This window comes from Corvus hawaiiensis, chromosome Z (assembly GCF_020740725.1).
Source record: "Corvus hawaiiensis isolate bCorHaw1 chromosome Z, bCorHaw1.pri.cur, whole genome shotgun sequence".
Classification (NCBI taxonomy): domain Eukaryota; kingdom Metazoa; phylum Chordata; class Aves; order Passeriformes; family Corvidae; genus Corvus; species Corvus hawaiiensis.
In genome coordinates, this window is record NC_063255.1 from 31,935,603 (window position 1) to 31,957,500 (window position 21,898).

A 21,898-nucleotide genomic window follows, 5' to 3' on the forward strand; every position below is an offset into this window, starting at 1 on the left:
CGTCTGGCCTGGACAATGCTCCCATAATCAGCAGGGCTCAAGGCAGTAGCAGCTATAGTGTTTCTAGTATCCAGTGCTGACTGGATAGTCACTAGACCGCATTTAGATCGAAATTAGTTTAGATTGAAAGACTGCTGCCTTTTCCCTTTCAGGCTGTCAGACATGGATTTTTCGGAAGTGAAAAACTAAATAGCTTTAGGCTACTATCGCTGTCAGATGCACTTCAAAATATCATGGTGGGGGGGTGGTCAAAAGTCTTTTTGGGCACGAGAGAAAAGGAGAGAGAGGTGGACCCAGACGCTTATGGAAGTATTTCTTCCTCATGTAGGATTTTTGCCTTCTAAAATAAACACATGTGAGGTCAGCGACTTTCGAGCATTACTGAATTATTATGGTCCATAGCCAGAATCCCTACAATTGCTTCTGCACTTCTTTATTAAGCTCTCTCATGAAGCCAGACATAAAGCCCATTTTAGCACAAGGTGATACCAACACACCACAAACAGCTGCTATCTTTTTATGTTGTAACATATCTGATGTTAAATCAGATAAGCAAAGGCAACTCTTGTCTTTTTTACCTCAGAGACTGTGTTGAACACAAACTCAGGATGTGTCCTGATTTCAGGACCTTCTTCCACAAGGTAATGTTTCAATTAAAATACAGAACTTGAAGATTTTTAACAGTTCAAATTCAAACTCCTTTTAAATGCTACTCTTTAGACAATGCACTTTCAGTATGGTTGCCGCATTGAATCAAAAAATTTTGAGGTTTAAAATAAGCTATTTTCACCTGTTTGTCATAACCTGCAGACTCTTCCTCTACAGCTCTTATCCTTTAGACTATTATTGCTTCTCATAGCCACACTTTCACCCAGTTTTAGTTCACTTATGTCAACACTCCTGCCTCTACAGGTCAATAGTGCACTTTAAATTATTTTCCATAGGAAACAATTTTTCTCTTGCACAGCAATGGACTTGAGAAATTCATATTTGCATGTATCAACATAAAAAGAAACCTTGCCAAAAAAAAAATATACAAGGCTAGAAGCAATCATATAAATGCCAAATAGCTAGTACTAGCGCAAAATACCTAAAACCCCAAATGACTTTTTTTCCCCCCCACAGAAGATATGCGATTGTCTTTACACTAAAATGACATCTCTTTTTGAACATACCTGCATTGTACAAATTGTTGAGCTGCCCTGCAGGCTTGGAGCTCTGTGAAACAGAGGTCACAGATGTCCGAGACTGAGCATTGTTTCCATAGCCTCCATTCTGTTCCAGGAGCTAAGGAGAATAATACCCCAGATCAGTATTTTCTTGCTACTTTAGCCATCTTGCTATGCTTGGCAAATTACTGCTACTTGGTGAGAACAAGCAAACTGAAGCTCAGGACAAAGCCAGGAAGTTAAGATACACTAATTGACTCACCTGAAGTATTGTGCAAATTAAGCATTGAACAGGAGATGCCTAAGTGGGTTTCAAGTTAGTGCAGGCAGAGCCTTCATATATGAAATTTTTCTGTGCAAGTTAATTAGGATAAAATACAGCATGTCAAACAGAGTGCTAGCATACTAAAGAATAAACCAAGAGGATGAAAAGATTTTCAAAAAGGAGTAAGAAATACTAAATTCCCTTTAATGTCTCTGTTCTTTAAAGTGCATATTTTCAAAGGTCCTATCAATTCAACTGAACCTCAAAATAAATTAGTGCAAAATTTCCAAAAATACCGAGGAACAGGGGACCTGCTCTGAAATCTGTTAGTAAATGCACATACACTGCAGGGGACAGAAAGGAAGCCTAATCAATAATACTCCTTATGAGACATTTTTACCTCTGTGATGGGGGATTTAGGATTGACATTCCTAGCTGCTGCAATCTCCTGCAGTTGGTTCACAAGTTCAGTGATTGACAACCTCTCCTCTGGGTTCACCTTCAAAGTGGAGCCTAAAAGAAGGATATTCAGACAACGTAACAAATCATTCAGAGCTTTTCTCCCAACTGGTAATGATTTCTTCAAAACATTCCAGTGCAATAAGCAAATGCATGAACAGAGTGGAGAAACTGCTAAATCAGTATCTAAATATAATTTTCATAATAGTATCCATTAGAAAAAAACCACAACACTACTTAGGGTCAATAATATTTCAAAGAATACACCTTAGGATCAGTTAATAAAGAACATCACAGGTAGCTTTGTGTCTAATACTGCTGGAGTCAGATAAATTTCTGGACCAGTAATTAACACTTCCAGTAATCTATCTGAAATCTAAAGAAAATAGAATTTTTTAAGCAAGTTCAGAGAAACCAAATCAAAACACTAGTTGTGCCAATGGACTAATTCACATACTAAGCAAGACAATTAACAGAACTAAAAAAGCAATTTTCACATAAAATTTCATCATTTTTTATAATGGATTAAGATTATTAATAAAATGAGTTGCTGCAGTTTACCTTTTTCACCACCACGTCAATAACATTCAAGTATCAGTAAAACAATTCTCAATAACAACATGTATCTACAATGACACAGAATTAAACAACACTGTAAACTTACGAATGAGATCATGAAACACAGAATAGCGGGTGTCATTTTGTGGGATGACATATTTCCCATTGACTATGCGAAGTTTAGCTCCATCTTCAAATGGGTGTTGCCTAAAGCACAGCAAGTACAGGATACAGCCCAGAGCCTACAGAGATAAACAGAAATACTGCGTAGAATCATGGAGTCATTTAGGCTGGAAAAGACCTTTACAGTCCTTAAGTTCAAACGTTAACTCAGCACTGCCAAGTCCACCATTAAACCATGTCCCTCAGTACCACATCTACATGTCTTTTAAACACCTCCAGGCATGGTAACTGCCCTGGACAGTCTCTTCCAATGCCCAGTAGCCCTTGCAGTGAAGGAATCTTTTCTAACATCCAACTTAAACATCCCCTTGTGCAACTTGAGGCCATTTCCTCTCGTCCTAATACTTGTTACTTGTGAAAAGTATTCCTGTCTATTTTTAAAAATCATTTAGAAGTCATTACAAGACTTCGCACGATACAAAAATGAGTAGTTTTGCCATATTGAACATGTTCAAGAACAGATTATTCCTTAAAACTAAGTTCAGAAGTTTTATTTCGTATCTTCATCCTGTGCTGCAAGGAGACACATTTTATTTGTGAGAACAGAATTTGGTCTAACTTAGATACACTGTTACGCAATACAACAGCTAGGTGATTATATAAGGGTTAAGCAAATTACTTAAATGACGCTAGGGAGACACACAACAATCTCTCTAAAACACATCTTCCAGTAAAGGTTTGAAGAAAACAAGCCCGAAATGACAGTCCCTTTATTCGCTACAGTCAGATGGCTACTCAGCTCTTGGAACAAATTAAATTTAAGATCATTTTCAGGTAAGTTCATTCAAGCCTCAAAAATCACAAAACCTGGACTACCACATCCTGGGAACTTCAAGGTTCCTTCATGTGTCTAACTTGACATTTATGTAAACTGAGAAGGGAACAACTAACAAAGACAGAAGCCAGTTTTGAATTCTAATCTCTAATCTAGGTGTTACGGATTAGCTAGGATGACTGTATCTGTTACTAAAGTAAATGTAAGTTGATACATATTTTTTCAAATAAATTAAGATATGAAATATGCTGGCAGAGTTATACTATTGTAACAGAAACATGTTCCATGTCACCTATAAAAGTTTGATAATAAAGCACCCAATGCCTCCAAGCAACAGCTGTCACAATGAGTTGGAAAATTCCTCCTCAAAGTTTCTTCTGAACCCCAGTAAATATGGCTGCTTAAGCATATGGGCTTTTATAGTCGCCACAAATAAAGCAAGCCATTTTAGATGTTACCCAAGAAAACTGCCCAATGCCTCCAGTCCTCTGTGTGCACCATCTCTAACTGCCCTTGGTTGTCAATTTATCCCAAGAACAGCTTCTAAGGTCTGAAGGTTATTGAAGTCGCCAAAACACTTAGTGAGTCTCTCAGTCCAGGGCCAGAAATAAAGTACATGTGTTAATTCTGTATATTCCTGCGCATTTTTGTCAGGCTGTTGAAAAAAACTCCCTATAATGTATACAGTGAAGCATCTGAGAGTCCACACAAACTAATCCAGCAGGGGAGTACAGAAAATAGCATCTACTCTTCCACAGAAATGCCTGCTTACAAAGCCGATCATCACTTACTTAGAGGAACAAAACTACTCCCTGTGCAGTCCAAGACACTCGGCAGTGATGAGGAGAGAGCCCCCACAGCCACACAGGAGAGAAAAGCACCAAGGCAATCAGTTGAACACACAGGAAAGGGAGGGCCACCCAAATTTGATTTTTGGTTCAATTGCTAGAGAATGTTTTTCATTTCCTTATTTTACCTGTAACCTAGCCAAAATTTATCACAGTTACAGTCCTATTTTAAACACCATCATTCAATTTGGCTAGAAGGCAACTTCAGGTGCAGCAAGGCAACTCCTCAAAGCCAACACCAACCACACAGCCTCAGCACCGCTACAGTTAACCAAAGAGCCCAAGATGTTGTCCCAAAGTTGCATAGTCCCTCTACAGAAGTTACCTAGATCAGTCTGAGCACTCATATGCCAGAAGGTAAAAAAGCAGAACCATAAAGTGACCAAAAATAACTGGGAATAACTTTCTGACCTGCTACTGGGCCCTTACCAGAAACTAATTTAAACCTTCCTTAAGGGAACAGTGCAGTTTTTGGAGGGTTGATATAGTGTTTGGGGATTGAGGGAATAAGGAAGGGGTGGGATTGTTTGGAACAAATGAAAACATTGTTGTTTTTCCCCTGACTAGCTTCAGGCAACAAGCAGCACACAAAGTTCTACAGTACAGCTGCAGGATGACACCAAGATATTACACCGAAGTACTTTCTAAGTCAAATTGAACTACATGAAACCTACAGAGATTGTTCAGCTCACACTGAATTAAAACCTGCAGGATGTCTTGCATGGACCACTAAGATTTTTTAATTAGATATTGGTAACGAGAACCCAACTTTGAAGTTTTGCTCCTTTACAAAACATTTCCGAAGTAAACTACTTTGCTCTTTCAGAAATCTTTGAGAGTGAGAGGTTATGAAGGGCCTTTCAAGCAAAAGATAATCTCAATGAGAGAAAAATCACTTGACAAGGAAAAAGCCTGTCACTTAGTTGAATTTCAGGTCAGGAATTCACATTAATTTTGAAAACATGTAACTAAAACATGTAGTTATTTGGATTTAGTGTTTATTTCCTGATCTTCAGACTTAGGTAGGAAATGTACAGAAAGCAGTCAGACAAGTCTAAGAACCTTTAGTCTTATAATCAATACCTAATCACATCCCCATTGTGGAGTCAATGCAGTTGATAATTTCATCTGTCCTGCTGTTCCATGACAGACATTACTTCCTTTGTTTTTAAGGTCACACAGTGACAAGCACACAAACTCAAGAGTATTAATCACTCTACCTGCTTTCTTCGGGAAACTGCTTTGCTTATCCTAACCACAAACTACAAATCATTTATGCTTCTAGAGACAGAGCCATATTCTACTGCCAAATACTTTGCCTATTTTTATTGAACCCAAAGCATAAAGAAAAAAATATGGAACAACATGTTCCAATCCAGGCATGGTAAATGAAATAGATCTTCCCAAGATACAAAAGGCAACAATCACCATATTAACATACAGAGTTATTTTAAACAAAAAAATAAACTGCAATTGTCCTTTTGAGTGAGGCTTTTATCAAACATATTTCTAGTTTTATCTTTAACTGGATGTAATCCTGGCTCAGACTGACAGTATTTTGTGCACGTTAAGTGACCAAGTGGTCAGAAAAATGTGCTTTACTTGGTGTTTCTTCACATGCCACAAGAACATCACCAACAGCTGTAGAAACCAAACAAGAGTATCCACAATATTTTGCAACTAATTTAATAAACTGAACAAAGTTCTAAGATTCCATATGAAAACTTTTAAAGCACCAGCATCACATTTTCTCAATATGTCTTTCGACACATTGCCCATACAGGTAAGAACTGAACAGCTTGACATCTGCCTCTGTAAAAAACACTCCGTAAACTAAGTCCCTAAGAACTACACTACTGGGGAGTACCTCAGTACTGCAATATTATGCAGCCAGAAAAGGTACAATTGAGGATTTAATATTTACCTTTAATTCCCACTACAGATTTTTAGTGAATGGGAACAGCTTATCATCCTTTCTATACAAAGCATGAATGACCTCTGCATCGTTCTCATCCTTGCTATCTGAGTATTTTAGCTGCATGCCATACCTCAACATAACCATTTTGAACTCAGCAGTAGGCTGTCCCAGGATTATATGCATAGCAGAGTATGAAGGGCAAGAATTTGAATCTAAGGACTCTAAGAATTCTGGATTTATGGTGGCAAGTTCCAGCTAGGCAACAGTTCCAGTGAATGTTAGGGAAGTTCAGCACTGCCTCTCAAATGGAAGTCAAGCTTGATCTGGGAGAAAACCTTGAACAGTATGTCTCATTCCTTTAACATTTAGATACGGTCCATACTATTTACATTGATTTAAGACAGCATCCTACATTTATTTTGGTGCTTTAGTTATTTAATCAACAAACTAACATGAAGCCTGCAAAATCAGTTTCACTATGACGTGAGCAATTATGATGCAGCAAGAAAAAAAAACTTCTTACCCAAATGTCCTGCTTTTCACCAATTGGAAAATTTGAATACAAGTCTATCATTTCTGGTGTCCTGTACATTGGTGTTGTATTCCTTGTGATCTGGAGAAAACAGACTTTATTGAAACAATCTTGAACAATGAGCTCTAACAGCATTCAACCAAGGAAACAGCTCTCCATGTAGAATAGATAGTACTCTAAATTTTAAAATTAATTTCAGAAACACTTGTCAAGGAAAAAACCATCAATTTAATCCTGCAATAGTCACAACAGCTTTGACATAAGGTCAGATGAAGACAGTAGTACTCAAATAACATTGTGATAGCCAAGAGCCCTCCCAAACAGCAAAGCACATAACATGATTGTTCTAAATGAGGCAAAAATGGATAGGAACACTGATACCAAAAATTAACAATAAGCCAATAAGTGAATTCATGCTCCAGTATGTCTCTCTCTTTCTCAGTACACTTAATGACAGTGCAGACACATCCAAAGAGAAATTCTGGTCGTAAGGACACCTGAAGAGACTTTTTCTACCATCTTTTTGCATAGACTATACAAGACAGTGGGTACAACATCATAATTTCACCAGAAACCAGTGCAGTGCTTTCCAAGAATGCCAGACTGCAAAACAGGGGACTTTTAAAGAGATTTGTGATGTCTGAAGTTGCACACATGAACTTAGGAGTATTTCTCCTGTTGATGTACTACATTAGATTTACCAGCATTACTCTCAACTCTAAGAACAAAAGTACTTTGCAAAAGCACACTGCACGCTAGACTTGGCCACTGTAGTCCAAGGCACTGTAACGTTGCCCGTTCCTGTTCTGCTGAGCAGATTTGCCCCTCCTTTATCTATCATTCAACTGAGAAAAACAGATCAGAAGGAAGATGCGACAACCAGTGGCACAACCAGTCTGGCACAACCAATTTCTTGTCAAGAGCACAATTAGAAGAAGTTCTAGTAATCACTTCCATTTTCACAGCAAATTGCAGAATGGACACTGACCATGCTGAAGCAGTGTTTCTATATGTAGCTAGAGAACACAAGCAGACAGCTTTTGAACTCCAGCAGAACAAATACAAACCCAAAACTTTATAAACAACACTCTAACTGAAACAATCTTCAGTTGTCTTAGAAGCCTCATGAATTAATACCAGATTAATACTAACAGTTAAATTTAGTCATTAAATTTAAATCACATTAAAATAATCTCACCTCTTCTTCGACCAGTGCTCTCTTCTGTGCAGACCAGTTGTAGTCAGGATAGTAAGCTATAGTTGTAGCACTACCGAAGTCACAAAGTTTAATTGTCCCCTGGTTACTAATAAGCAAGTTTTCCACCTTCAAGAAGATGTAGAATAATAGATTAAAAAATGCATCTTTTTTGCCCTGTATGCTAAGACACACGTTTTTACACATCATCTTACTTGTGCATACATATAAAAACTAATCACTTGAGCCAAAAATACTGTTTACAGGAGAACACAGATTTCTTACAATACTGTAGTTTTATAGGGTAGCAACATAGCCAAATTTTAAAAGGAAGCACCAAGCACACCATGAGCAGGAAACATTCAGGAGAGCAAGAAATAAACCCCAGGGGGAAAAAAATAATTTCATTAGAGCCTAAGAATAGGCCAGATTTTCAGATGAGAACTTGTAGAAGCAGTGTCTTAGAATCCAAATGTTTTCAGGCATAAAATTGAACACTTTTAGCTTAACTCCAGTGGAGCGGAGGTTAGAATTGCTAGAGACACAAAAGAGGAAGGTACTAGTAGAGAAGCAGGCTGCTTCATGGGAGACACCCATGAAGAGGCAGCTGTCACCTGTACAGAGACAGAATACAGCTATTTGAGGACCATGTGTTGCCTGAATAGTTTATCATCCATTATCCCTGCCTTTTTCTACTACATAAATTCCAACCTTCCTGTATTGTTAATTGAACATGGAAGAAACTTAAGGAAAGAGTAAATGTATTGGGCAGATGTACTTGGAATGATAATCACTGAAGGGCTGAAAAATGAAATTTGTACCTCTGTATAATGTTAGGAAAAGGGGTCAAAGTTAATTGGCTCAAAACTTTTGATTTACAGTTGTCTACGCTGCTGACCTTAGTTTAGCCTGCTAAAAAGGGTAGCACAGTTAAATGATCCCTATTTGGCTCCTGGCTGTAGTAAGGCCTCTGCCACTTGGAGCACAACAATCATTTAACCTTGCTTTGCAGTCTCTGCAACATGATACCAACACAAAACCAAATTCTTGTCTTTTCCCATGTTTTATCTCTGTCAGGAACATACGCTCCTTGAGAAGAAAAAACAGTTACTGAATTACAGCATTAGCTCAACATCTATGAAAGAAATACGGATTTTACTTTTTTTTTCCCCAGAAGAAAGATGCACCTTTTCTACAAGCTAGGGACTGGCTTATAGAAATTTCAGTGACGAATGATTAACATGTCTTTGACATGACCTCACAACCTAAAAGCCTGTTCAAAGCAAAAAACGGTATGAAGTAAAAAAAAAAAAAAAAAAAGGAGTGCTCTGTCACAAAAACTAGGTTTATATTTATGGGCTATACTAACAGCTAACATCAAAGCTGTCATCAAGAGTGTTGAAAACACTTAACACATTAACTTCTAAAAGAGTGGTCTTATTTTCCTTTCCCCAAAGTAACTGACTACATGCTTATTTAAGGAGGAACGAATTTTCCTATTTTTATATTCAAATGAAATCACATCAGGCTGGATACAGACACATGTGAAATTCAGACACTGTTCCAAGAGTAAGAATCTTCTCTCTCTTATTTTATGTTAATGAAAATTCAAATATATTCATGGTACAGCAGAATCTCACTGATGATTAGGGCTTCTTCATCTAAGTGAACAAGTGAAGGTGGAACCCTGTCTTCAAAATACAAAATTCAAACTCAGGTAAGTTCTTTCCAATCCCCAAAGCTCTTACAGGTAGAACACCTTTTACAGCATAACCCTATAGACTCCAGGTGAAAGCTAATAAAACAAGCAAACACAAAAACAAACAAACACAAAAACCCTAAGAAACAAGATCTAACATGAATTATGCCTAACAAATTTTAAAATTCAACTTAAAAACAAGCACTGAAGTACAATGCAAGTTGCCAGTTCTAAAACTAACAGCTTACTACACATTCTCAATGGCAATGCAATCCTTCACAGATAATTCAACATTCTTCTCTTTCAAAGCTTTCTCTCTTCTAGTAAGATACCTATTTATCCAAGAACTGCAGTTCCCCAGTTGTAACTGGCTATTTTATCAAACACATACTTAGGCTAACTCAATCAGCAAACGTGATACACTACTTTTCTGCCAGCTTGTTTCAGACAGAGTACAAGCAGTTCTTAACCCCAAGCACAAAGAAAAGATGTTGTTTGAAGAGATGCAAGTATTTCAGTGATGGACTTCACTAACTCAGTTGTGGCAAGGCAATAGATCTAAGCAACATGCTCAAGAGTCGCTTTTAACACTGATCCAGCCCAAGAGGCTCCTTTGTTGTCTAGAAGTTCAGCCTTTATTTAAATATTGTAACGCACCTTTAAGTCTCTATGGATAATAGGAGGCTTCTGCTTATGCATATGCTGCACTGCTCTGCAGGTTTGATAAAAGATCTTCAAAACTGTGTCACAAGAGATGGGTCCTTTGGATTCTACTTTCTTTAAGAATTCCACCAGCTGTCCTGCAGGAAATCAGAGAAATTCACATAAGCACACAGAGAACACTGCAAATTCTGAAAACCTGACACAAATAGGCCCTTGTCAAGAAAGATTTACAGTCGTGAGTTGCATTTAATAGATATTCTGAAAATGGCAAGTCCACACTGACTACAGTGACAAAAGAATGAGACCTCTAAGAAACTACTCCTATTCTTCCTTTCTCTGACTAGTCTCCAACACAAAAAACTTAATGATTACCTCATATTTAAGACAAGGTTAAACTGTAGTCTAAAAAACCATGATCTTTATCCTATAAAAGATAAGGTTGAACTCTAGCTCCACTGAACCATGCTATCTTCTACAGTCATTCAAAGCTTGTAAGTTAACAAGCAACCTGTGCAAAACAGCTGCCAGAAGCTATGTGGTCTGCTGGGAAAAGAAATAAAGTTTACCTTTACACAGCTCTGTAAGCAGAAGGAACTCTCCCTGCCCCGTGTCTGATTCTTCTTTTCCTATAGATGCTGCAGAACAAAACTGGACAATGTTGGGATGACCTGAAAGTTTTTTCTGGAGATAACACGCTCAAGGAAGATGACTGCCAAGTTCATTGATACTACTGCATCCAGTAGTCCATTTGAAATGTCAGCTTAAAACCACAGAAAGCATAAAAGCTGCAATCAATACCCTAAGAAAAACAGGAAAATCCATGCCTTTGCTGAGAAAGCAGCCTAAGGTAATGTAATAAAAAGTCAAGACAAAGTATTTTAAAAGTCCTTGTGATTACAGCTTAGAGGAAACTGGACTCAATAACAGGTCTAGTGCTTTTTGTCTTTTGACAGTGACTGCAAGACCCTAGCATGAGCAGCAGGGAGGGACATCTTGTAATTATCTGCTACTTCTCCGGATGGCTGATCAAGAAAGGGCTATTGTCTCCTCATCTATCTTTCCCAAGGAAGTATTAAGCATGCCATCCTTCAATTTTAAGTAATTAAAATAAAGTTCAAAAGAATTAGAGGTCTAAAAGCGCAAGGAACTTATCCTCCCATCACTGGTAATATTCTTCATGCTAAAACCTTTATCATGTTTCACTTCCAGTTCAAAAATTCGAGGTATCATTTTTGAGCTATGCAAAGGGGAGTACAGTGTAAGTGATCTCAGCTCCTGCCAGTGGAAGTTATGTTGCATTATGCCTGTGTGTGCATACACTGAGACTCATGCCTATGAGACAAAGACAATCTATTTACAGGATGCATTCACCAAGTCTGAAGAGAGAAAAGCAAAGATTGTAAGTAGAACAAAGCTATTACAAAAGAGCAAGTTGGATCCATGCAATTTGCATGAATCTTATCTTACACATCTCTCCACAACCTTCTATTCAGAGCTGCAGGAATTAATTGCATTTCACAGTCTTATCTCAGAAAGTTAGCAACAATTAACCCTTCATCATGTTGTACGCATGCTTTCATGACTCTGAGTTGTGAAAAACATTCAAAGAACATTGACATTATCTTGCCAAGAGTAAAGAACTCAGAGTATATAGAAAATATATAGTGCTATGGTACTCTGTTCTTGGAAGTGAATTTCTAGTAAGTGATGTTTAGGCTAAGATTTCGCCAAACATATCAGCAATCATAAAAATAAATGTTTGAGTAGCTTAAATTAAGATCAGTGGGTTTGCCTGCTAATTCAAAATGAAGCTGAATACACAGAGTGGAACACATCAGCATACCAGAGCTACTCACTGACTCTTGAAACAAACTGAGGGTCTAAGAGGAGCCAGGCCAAGGAGAAAATATTGAATTTACTAAAATCAAGGATTGAAAATACTTTGAGATTACATTATACCCTACTATCTGACTGAAGACAAGAAGAACAGCAAGGACACTGAGAAACATCTGCTTCTTGTTTCTGATGCATATAGTCTACTGAAATTTCTTCCTTAACATCCAGCATTACTTCTTAAAGCCAGATGTATCCAAGCAGAAATTAATAAACATTCAGAGTAAAAGCAAAGAGCAATAAATTGAGTGCATCTAAGTATCATCTGAATAGTCAAAAGGTCTCCTGACTACATTCATAGGGCTGCAAGAAAGCCCAAACAAGAATTTCACTTCTTGCTAGAGGTATGTGGCACAGTCTACACCAGCTACCAGAACTATCTGCACACACTGTATTACAGCAATTTTTGAAGAACAGAATTCTGGATGTTGGTACCAGATTCATGACAAACCATGAACCCAGACCTCCAGAACATCAGTCCTCTTAGGCAGTGTATGGCATGAAAAAAACCAGAATCTGTACAGCAGTCCTTTGTTTCCCAAAAATATCAGACAGTTAAATATATTACAGAAAAGGATACCATAAAACAAACTTCCTGAATGATGGCTTTGTTCTTTTCTTCTTCATTAGACAACAATCGCTGTCAAAAAAAAACAAAACAATTGAGAAGACAAAGTTACTAAAACTTACAGAATAACAGTGCATAGATTTTTTTTCACAGAATACGAAGGATGAACTATAGTCAAAAACCTGAAGAACTGTAATGGGGCAGTAAACAGAGCTGGCTTATTGTCCATTTTGACATTCTGCCATAAATAATACCCAGTTTTCCAGTTACCTGGACTATTCAGGTTTAGTGGTAATTGAGCAGTTATAAGTTTTGACACTCTTCGAAGTAACAGCTCTGACAGTTCTGATATATAAAACACTAAAGTCTCTTGGCTGCAGCATTGTGGGCTAACAAGGAAAGATTCACCTTCTGTCTGAAATATTCAGCAACAACCTTCAACTCACTCTAGACAAAACTCCTCCAAATTATGTAGCCCAACTTTTTCAATGGTACTTGAGTAATCAGTAAAAAAATTAAGCATTACTCTTTCTAGTATTACCTGAATTTGCAGTCAACATTTGACTACAATCAGCCTGAGCATTTGCTACAAAAGTACCAGTTTTACAGAACAGAGGAAGTATAGTAATGGTTCACCTTTCACCTGTTATTTTTTAATGGGGCTACTTCTAGGGGACCTTTTGAACACATATAGTATATGGCTTTGGTCACATGCTTTGTTACTGTAGGATGTGGCATGAAATGGAAAAAAACAATCTTATTACTGGTGGTATAATGCGATCTTACCTCTCTCACCCCTCATACAACTACCCTGTTTACAGCTGATTACCAGAAGCCTCTTGAAACCAAGAATCCAGAGAAGTATCTCTAAAAAGTACCAGGCTGAATGTTTAAACAATGAGTGAAAGTTTGGAGCATTACTTTTAACACTAATAAAACTTACTCCTAAAGCAAGAAGATAGGCTAAATCTGTTTCTGACGAGTGAAAAAGATCCCTGCACCCCACTTCAGGTAACTATGAAATTTTCTTTTTACCCATGCAAAAAAAATGTTTTGGACTGGGTCATGAATTTCTAGATCAAGTGAAAAATAAAGACCAGTGGCACCTAAAAGACCAATTCCCATGTTTGTCATCTAAGTATGAAGTGCAGGGTTCTACCTGGAACGACTATTCTAAATAGTGGGCTACAAACATCACTATTATACTGGATTTTTCCAAGTTTCTTGTTCAGTGGCATACATCAAGGATTAACTGTCATGCTAAAATGTCAAGCTAAAAGACAGACCTTATAAACCTATAGTAAATTAATTTTACCTTCAAAGCATAATCTTTCCCACTTCCAAGATCTTGAGCTTCATAGACAAAAGCAAAGCCCCCTACAAGAAGAAGGCACATGAAGTTAGTTTTAATTTCAATATTCAGGTACATCATTCTTTTTAGTCTAATAGAATAAATACATGAATTTAGATACATTTCTGAATGTACCAAGCACACATTTTTCAGCATCTGGTCAAGATTTCTGGTTACCTGCACATGAGAGTTCAAATACTCGATTCCTTTCTTGTATATATGCCAAGAGCACACTGACATTGTTACTCTCCTGCATTTTGTTAAGTCTGCATATGCAGATTTCTTATTAAGCCATTTTTTAAAAAAGATCCTTATAAAACTAAAATCCAGTACAGCCAATATTACCTGATAATTTCAATTAAACGTTTTGGTATTACACTGCTAACACATCCTATAAAAGCAGCAATAACCAAGAAAGATAAGTGTTAAACATACACCTCCTATTTTTAAAACAATTGTCTTTCTTCAAGCTTCGTATTAAAAGCAGAAAGCATTTTAAAGCACTGAAGCACACATTCCAATAAGGGTAATATTGTTACTAAATTGCAATGTGTTATTCCATAAAATATTTTCCTTCCGGCTCCTTTTGTCAAACTATTTTCTCAAACACTTCCCTTTGCTCAAGAACAGTGTGCAAACCGCACTGAGATAGCAGAAGTTTGAGAGTACATAACAAGCTTAAAATACACATTTTTACTTCAGTGATTGCACCCTATTATCAAGTACTGAAGTGCTAAACAAGAATAAAGTTCATCAAATTTTGCAGATTTCCAGAGAAAAGCCGGTGGTATCACACCTGGTTAATTCCTACTTCATTGCACCTGCTTTATAGAGAATCCAACTGCTATGGTCTACAAGCTCACCTTTTACAACTATGCTCCTCTCAAAACATCAGCTTCAAGTAAGTTTCCCATTCTGTCATTTCACTCTTTTACCTGAACACAATTCAGCTCTACACAACACAGCTCATTCCATGTAGTGTTTGGTTCACTACTACTGCAGCACTACAGCAGATACCATATTTAAATCCATGGATTTTCTGGGATACTAAAGGAGTTAGAGCATGTTATAAAGGTACTTTTAATTTATTTTTTTAAAACCGTCTGGTTTTGATGAAAACAATTCTTACACAAAAGGTGAAACTAGTCCTACTGCTTCATTCTTAAATGAAGTTTCATTTATAATTTGATGCTGGCTCTCTTGAAGAAGTAGTCCATTAAAGCAGTTTTAATATACCCTCAGTAGGGACAAGTTTACTGGCAAAACTTCTTCTCTGCCATAACAGTTTACGCCAAGCCCTCTGACCAATATTTTGCAGAAAAAAATCAGAAAAAATAATTTTAAAAGCACTTTCAACAAACCTGTACAAACAAACACTCGTACAGCAGACCTAACTGAGGCAAATGGTAAAATGGAGGTTAAGAGTAGAACAACTTCTAGGGGTGTCTGAAGAATGTAATTACATTTGGGGTGTTCTCACTCACTTTTTTCCACTCATGTAAATGTTTGTAGATGGTTTTAAAACAGTTTTCTGAACCTTTCTGTCTCAGCAAAATCATCTTAGTATTCCCCCATAAAGATTACCATTGTAGATACGGATACACCCATCCCAGCTATTGCCCAGAGAGACAGGTTTTGCTTTGCTGAGGCATTTCAGAGCCCCATTCTCAGAACACAGCCCAAGCCCTCCAAAGTTGTCTCAGATAATGCTTTCTGCCACAGAAATTACAGCAGAAGAAAACTGGGTTTATTTCTTTTTTGTAGACACAAGCTCTCACACATCAAAGCTCAGTACAGAGCACCACACCATGTCATGAAAACCAGGAACTAGCCCTACCTCATTTGCTTTATTAGTGAGCACTCTACACTTATCCTTACATCATCACAGGCCTCAGGCACTGCTCCTGTCAGTACTTCATCATTCTCTTACAACGATTTGAAGACCCTTGCTTTTCCAACCAAGAGATTTGGATTCTCCCTCAAATCAAACCTAGGTGTCACATAATACTGAATAACTTCAGTGCACTTACACATCAAGTTTGATTTAAAACTGTTCTTCTTTATCCTGTCCCTGTTTTTCACATCTTCACTAATTATTTTTTCAGATAAGCGGCTTCAGTAAAATGACAGCTAGAGAAGGGTCAAAATAGGGACATCAGCCACAACAGTAACACTGCTTGCTACTGTAATTCACTCACTGTTTCATTACACACTTAACAAGTCATGAGAAAGCGGTGGTGTGAGTAGCTTCCTGTTTGTAACCATTTGGAACGACTTGTCTACTCCCCTCCCAAACACTGACCAAATTTGTTTCTATATCAATTTTCAGTGGTTTATGTTTCAACTATAACTTGACTGAAAGACTATAATTATAGCCTGGACTGTAAGTTACAGTGCATCTTACCTGAAAGCTTTTCTATCAGAGTATCAAAACAGAAAAGATGCTCTGTTACTGTTGCCAAGTTTTTTTTTAAGCCCAGTCATGCATTTGTGTCCATTGCAAAGTCCTAGGAACAAGATGAAACTGCCTCAAGAATGAAAGATGGCCCAAACTTAAAGATCTGTACATTTTCCCACACCCTTGAGAAGCAGAGAGGTAGAATATCTTGAAACTTTCAGAGCTCCCCTGGCAGCAGGAACTGCTAGAGCCAAGAAACAACAGCTTTGAAAAATAGAACTGTTCTGCTCCATGTTGAAAACATTGTCTACATTTACAGTAAAGAGAATGCAAACTGGAAAGCTGCTAGGTCAGGTGCTTCAGTTGTTCTTTAGGGGGGAAAAAAAAAGATTATTCCTATCTGTCAGCAAACAAAACTAACAATGTTCACAGAAACTTGACATTAAGCATGCATTGTGCCTCTGCTGCTAGAGTTTCACAAATTAAATCCACCCAAAAACCTGGACCTAATTAGGTTATCATTATCCTATGAATCCAGTAGTTGCAGAGACAATAAAATTGTTCCTACAAGCTTGGCAAACTGTAATACTGCCTGTTCACGCTCAAAATACTGAGGAAGCCTTGAAGTACCAAAGAAAAGAAAACTTGCTTTAATTGCAGAAGTTTCACCTTGACAGAAAGCAGCCTGTAACAAGCCCCTACGTACATGGTTTCAATGACATCTATTTTTAAACTCAAAAAAAATATTAACATTGTTTAAGTCTGTAGCCTATTGCTATCTTTCTGACCAAGGAATGATTTTTTCATTATGATAAAAGTTTTAAACTCAGATCAAACAGTTTGAATAGTGCATTCTTTTTCTCATCGTGTTTCTCTTTTTGTGTGCTCTGTTGTCAATGTTTGTTGCTCAAAGGAAGCATTAGAAATCACTGCACATGCAGAATGGTTGTTAAACGTGTGCTACAGAACTTGCTTGTTCCTTGTTTTTCACACAACCAAACACCCGGTTTATTCTAAATTGTTCAGCCTCATACACAAAAGAAGCAACAATATTCACTAATTAAGTAGGAAATCTGTGACTATTTTACTTGAGTAAAATTGTGGGGGGGTCTGTACACTTAACTGGAGGACCCAAGAGAGCCATGACATCTGAAGCCACCATCATACCTAAGGCAAGTAGGGATTATACATAAAGGCCCCCACCAAGATCCTCTAAAATCTTACCTGCAGTGAGCTACTGAAACATCCAAGCAGAAAAAAAAAAAGGATACCATATTCTAGGAGTGCTCAATCCAGTCTGTGACACACTTAGTCTGTTCTTGCATTTAGAAGTAGGATCAGCACTAGAGATCATGACCAAGCTCAACCCCCACAGGGATGTCAGCCTCCTGCAGCAGCACACCGTACTTTCAATCAGTCCAGTCCCACCCCAGCACAACACCTCTGTGAAACCACCAGGGAAACGCGTCCAAGAGACCCGTGCAACGAGTCTCAGCTTAGAGCACTGCCAAACGTGGCCTTGCACCAGCGCTGGTGTCCAGCACACTACAGAGCTGCAAGGAGCTGTGCACTATGGGAACAATTGAACCTGTGCTGCCACATGATACTGTGCAATGCTAAACCACAGGCTCTGTTCACACCAGCTACAAACAAAGCTGAACGTACGAGCCTACAGAAAAGGCTCTCTCTCTGCATTGGCAGATGACACGCAGTTCACCGTGGATTTGAAATCCAAACTCAGAAAGCTGCACTTGACTTTCCAGTAGGGAATCTGGCATGAAAGAGCTCATCTAGAAGAAAAACAGATTCTGTATTTGTAAATATGGAAGGGAATACATACAAGCCACAACTGTGGACCCATGTATCAGAAGGTACCACAACAGGTCCAGAGATGACAGATAAATGCAAGTTGAGCAACAAATTAAACAATACACTACAGACAAATTCAAGTCTGAAGATAGCAAAAGAGGCTGGGACTTCTACATTTTATGTCTAGTTTACCTTTATACTCTATATGCCGCAAGTGCTCTTTTAGACCAGCTGTGCTGGCCAGAAAATTACACTTTCCAGAAAAAGCAAGCAACTAGCCCAACTTCAGTTAGCAAAGGAAGGAAAACAACATAAAATGAAACCATAGCACTGAGACAAACATGGAACACAAAGCAGTGGTTGCAGAGAAATTGTTAAGAACTGTAGAGTTAAAACATGTCTCCGTTTGCTCCAACCTGGCATCTTTCCCCTGACATTTTACAATGCCTGTGTCAGATCCTGGGAAACAGTAGGCTGCTGTCAAAGTGCTAAAATACCTGCTCCAGAACCAAAAACCAAATAGCATGTATGCCTCAAAAATAGCTTCCTGCCCTAACTTTCCTTTGTCCTTTGGTAACTGCTGTGGTCACTGCCTGCAAGAATGTTACAGTATCAGCAGCACAGACAGTTCTTTTAGCCTTCACATCCTACCTAGTGCTTACATTTCACTCACAGCTCTGTAAAGTTGACTGTAAAGAAGCTGTAAGTAAAGGCCAAAGGCAGAACAGGAGGACGTGACATTTAGTACTGTTTTAAATGCAACTTACTACATAAGAAACTGCCAGGTTTTCTCTAAGATCATATGCCAAAAACGCTTGAGCATTCAAGTGACAAATTATTGCCCTTAAGAAGATACATCAGAGGTGAAGATCTATTTGCTGTAGTTTTAAAGAACAAAAATTTTATAAGTAGCTTATAAGTAGTTTGAGGGAGCGAATCTTAAAGAGCCAAATTTTTCTTCTGTGCTGATCACCAAGATTTCAACAGAAGACTACTTAGTACCAGATAATTACAAGAAGAAACTGCAGAAGTAACTCCAATAATGAAAAGGAGCTCTAAATAGAGCTTTGAGGTATTTAACCTAAGTAACATCAACCACCTCTATAAAGTTAATGAAATATTTAAGTGCAGTAGTACGGAAAAGTTCAGAGTTTAGTCCTCTGAGACTAGCCTTCAACAGTTCTTCTGCTTGAGGAAATAAAGTATTTTCTCGGACCACAAGCATAAGACAATCCAAATTTCTGCTAATACCTAAGTAATTTGCATCCATCAAACATAGCATCTATTCTAAAACAGATTAACAAGTCGTGTGCCAGGCTGCCTACCCAAAACTTCCCTGAAACTGAAAACTGCCCAGGTATTTATCTCCTTGTACTCTAGCACACTCTATGTGCACAGTTAGATCAGCCTTCTATAACACATGTGTTTAAAGCAAACACATTTCCTGCATTCCATAGTCTTCCAAACAACAGAGGCAATCTTGTATGTTTGGCATAATATTATATATACATTGTTATTAAAAAGAAAAACAAAGCCGACAAGCAATCCAGAATTTCCATGAGGTCCTTGGTAGATTACAGAGACCTTGATAGATTATAAACTCCTCTGACTTCTGTTATGCGGTGAAAGCATTTTAAACCACGAAACAAGCGAAGAAGTGGCCACACAACACAGCGGCTCTCGGGCGGCTATTCCTCGGGCGGGACAGTAACACCAGGCACGGCTCCGACGGGGCCTGGGGCACCGTCCCGCCGTGCCTGTGACACTGGCTCGGCGCGGAGCGGCACGGACACCGCCAGCCCTTCCCGAGAGGCCGGAACCGCCGCCCCGCCCGCCCCCACCCGGGCGCGGCCTGCCAAGGAGGAAACCCTCCCGATCTAGGAAGAGAAGACGGGGAGAAGGGCACCAGGAGGCCCGCGGGAAAGCCCATCCCAGCCCCGCAGCGCCGGGGTCCGCCCCGCACGGCCCGGCCCCGCCGCCCGCTCTTACCTTCGGCGATGACCCGCTTGATGCGCAGCTTCATCTCGCCCATCTCCACCGTCTGTCCCACGAAATCGTTCTGGTCGCGGCTGGCGGCTCCCAGGGAGCCGGGGCCCGCCAGGAAGTCCAGGGCGGACTGGAAGAGCGACATGGCCCCCGGCAGGCAATGCCCGGCGGCGGCCGGGCGCGTAGGAATGGAACAGAATGGGGCAGGACGGAAAGGGATGGAAGCAGGGTGGGATGGAGTTGGAGGGCTCCGCCGAGCTACCAACAGCCGCGGCGAGAGCCCACCTGCCTCCTCCTGCCGTCTCCTCAACTGCCCTTCCCTCAGCTCCGGGCGGCTTCCGGGAACGCTGCGTCATTTACGCGCTCCCGGTGCCGCCCGCCCGCCCGCCCGCCGCAGCCAGGCCGGGCGCGGCCCCGCCCCGCGGGAGGAGCTCCGGCTCCCGCCCCGTTCCTTCATCGGCTCCCGCTCCTGCTGCGGCCTCCGCTGCTGCTCCCGGCTCCCGCCCGGGCTCCCACTCCCGCCGGTCCCGGGAGATGCGCGGAGTTCGCCTTCCTGGCCTGCCCGCGGCTTTTTTCCCCCCAGGAAGGGTTTCCATTTCCTAGGCAGCCGTGCGTTTCCCCAAGTTAACACTTAAGCTGGCAGTCGGCGAGAGATAAATGTTCTTCTGTTCGCCGGCACTGCTGGCGCTTGGGCAGCGCCTGCGCTTTTCCCACAGAACATTGCTGGCGTTCTTTCCCTCTTCGTCTGCCCTCAGGTTCTTACCACGTCTGTCGCTTTCCCCTGCAGCCCTGACGGCAGGTCCTCCAGCCGCTGCCCTCCCTGCACCCCCACTGCCAGCAGCGGGACTCACCGGAGGGCGTCCGGGGAGCACTGTCACGCTTTGACGCTGGCCAAACGCCAGGCACCCACGAAAGCCGCTCACTCACCCTCCCGTGCCACAGCTGGGCAGAGAAGAGAAAAATTTAATGAAGGGTTCACGAGTTGACATAAGGACCGGGAGAAAACACTCCAAGGGCAAAACAGGCTCAACGTAGAGATACAAAGAGAGTTTATTAGTAACAAAGTGAGAGGAGGATGATGAGCAGCAAAACAAGACCTTAACACCTTTTTTTCCGCAACCCCTCCCTCCTTCCCACCGACAGTGCGGGGAGACAGAGCATGGGGGTTTTGGTCAGTTCATCACCCGAGGTTTTCTTCCGCTAGTCAGACAGAGAAGGCATTCCCCTGCTATGCCATGGGGTCCCTTCCCACTTGAGACAGTTCTCCGTGAACTTCTCCAGCATGGTTCCAATCTCATGAGCAGCAGTCCTCCCAAAACTGCTGCGCCGTGGGTCTCTCTTCCACGGGGTGCAGTCCTCCAAGGACAGGCTGCTCCAGCCTGGAAGCAGGGCCCTCTCTCTCCACTGGGTCTCCCACTGGATCACAGCCCCCTCCAGGCATCCCCCCGCTCCGGCACGGGCACCTCCCCCAGGGGCTGCGGGTGGATCTCTGCATCCCCCGTGGAGCCGGTGGGCTGCGGGGGCACAGCTGCTTCACTATGGCCATCACCACGGCCTGCAGAGGCATCTCAGCTCCGGGCCCTGGAGCACCTCCACCCCCTCCTTTTCACTGACCTTGGTGTTGCCATG

The 21,898-nt window shown here is 40.3% G+C and overlaps 1 protein-coding gene across 2 annotated transcripts in view; it reads right to left on the minus strand.

The window, feature by feature from the left end:
- Window positions 1-20,621, minus strand: part of GAK (cyclin G associated kinase) — a 68,246-nt gene extending 47,625 nt beyond the window's left edge. For both annotated transcript variants that reach the window (XM_048291006.1, XM_048291005.1), the window contains exons 1-10: window positions 20,273-20,621; window positions 14,041-14,102; window positions 12,738-12,797; window positions 10,831-10,945; window positions 10,259-10,401; window positions 7,906-8,031; window positions 6,699-6,788; window positions 2,558-2,693; window positions 1,835-1,947; window positions 1,176-1,287 (exon numbers count right to left, since the gene is read on the minus strand). In XM_048291006.1, coding sequence (XP_048146963.1) covers window positions 1,176-1,287; window positions 1,835-1,947; window positions 2,558-2,693; window positions 6,699-6,788; window positions 7,906-8,031; window positions 10,259-10,401; window positions 10,831-10,945; window positions 12,738-12,797; window positions 14,041-14,102; window positions 20,273-20,414 — 1,099 coding nt within the window. In that variant the 5' untranslated portion in view covers window positions 20,415-20,621. The remainder of the gene's footprint in view (window positions 1-1,175; window positions 1,288-1,834; window positions 1,948-2,557; window positions 2,694-6,698; window positions 6,789-7,905; window positions 8,032-10,258; window positions 10,402-10,830; window positions 10,946-12,737; window positions 12,798-14,040; window positions 14,103-20,272) is intronic.
- Window positions 20,622-21,898: the final 1,277 nt, after the last annotated feature.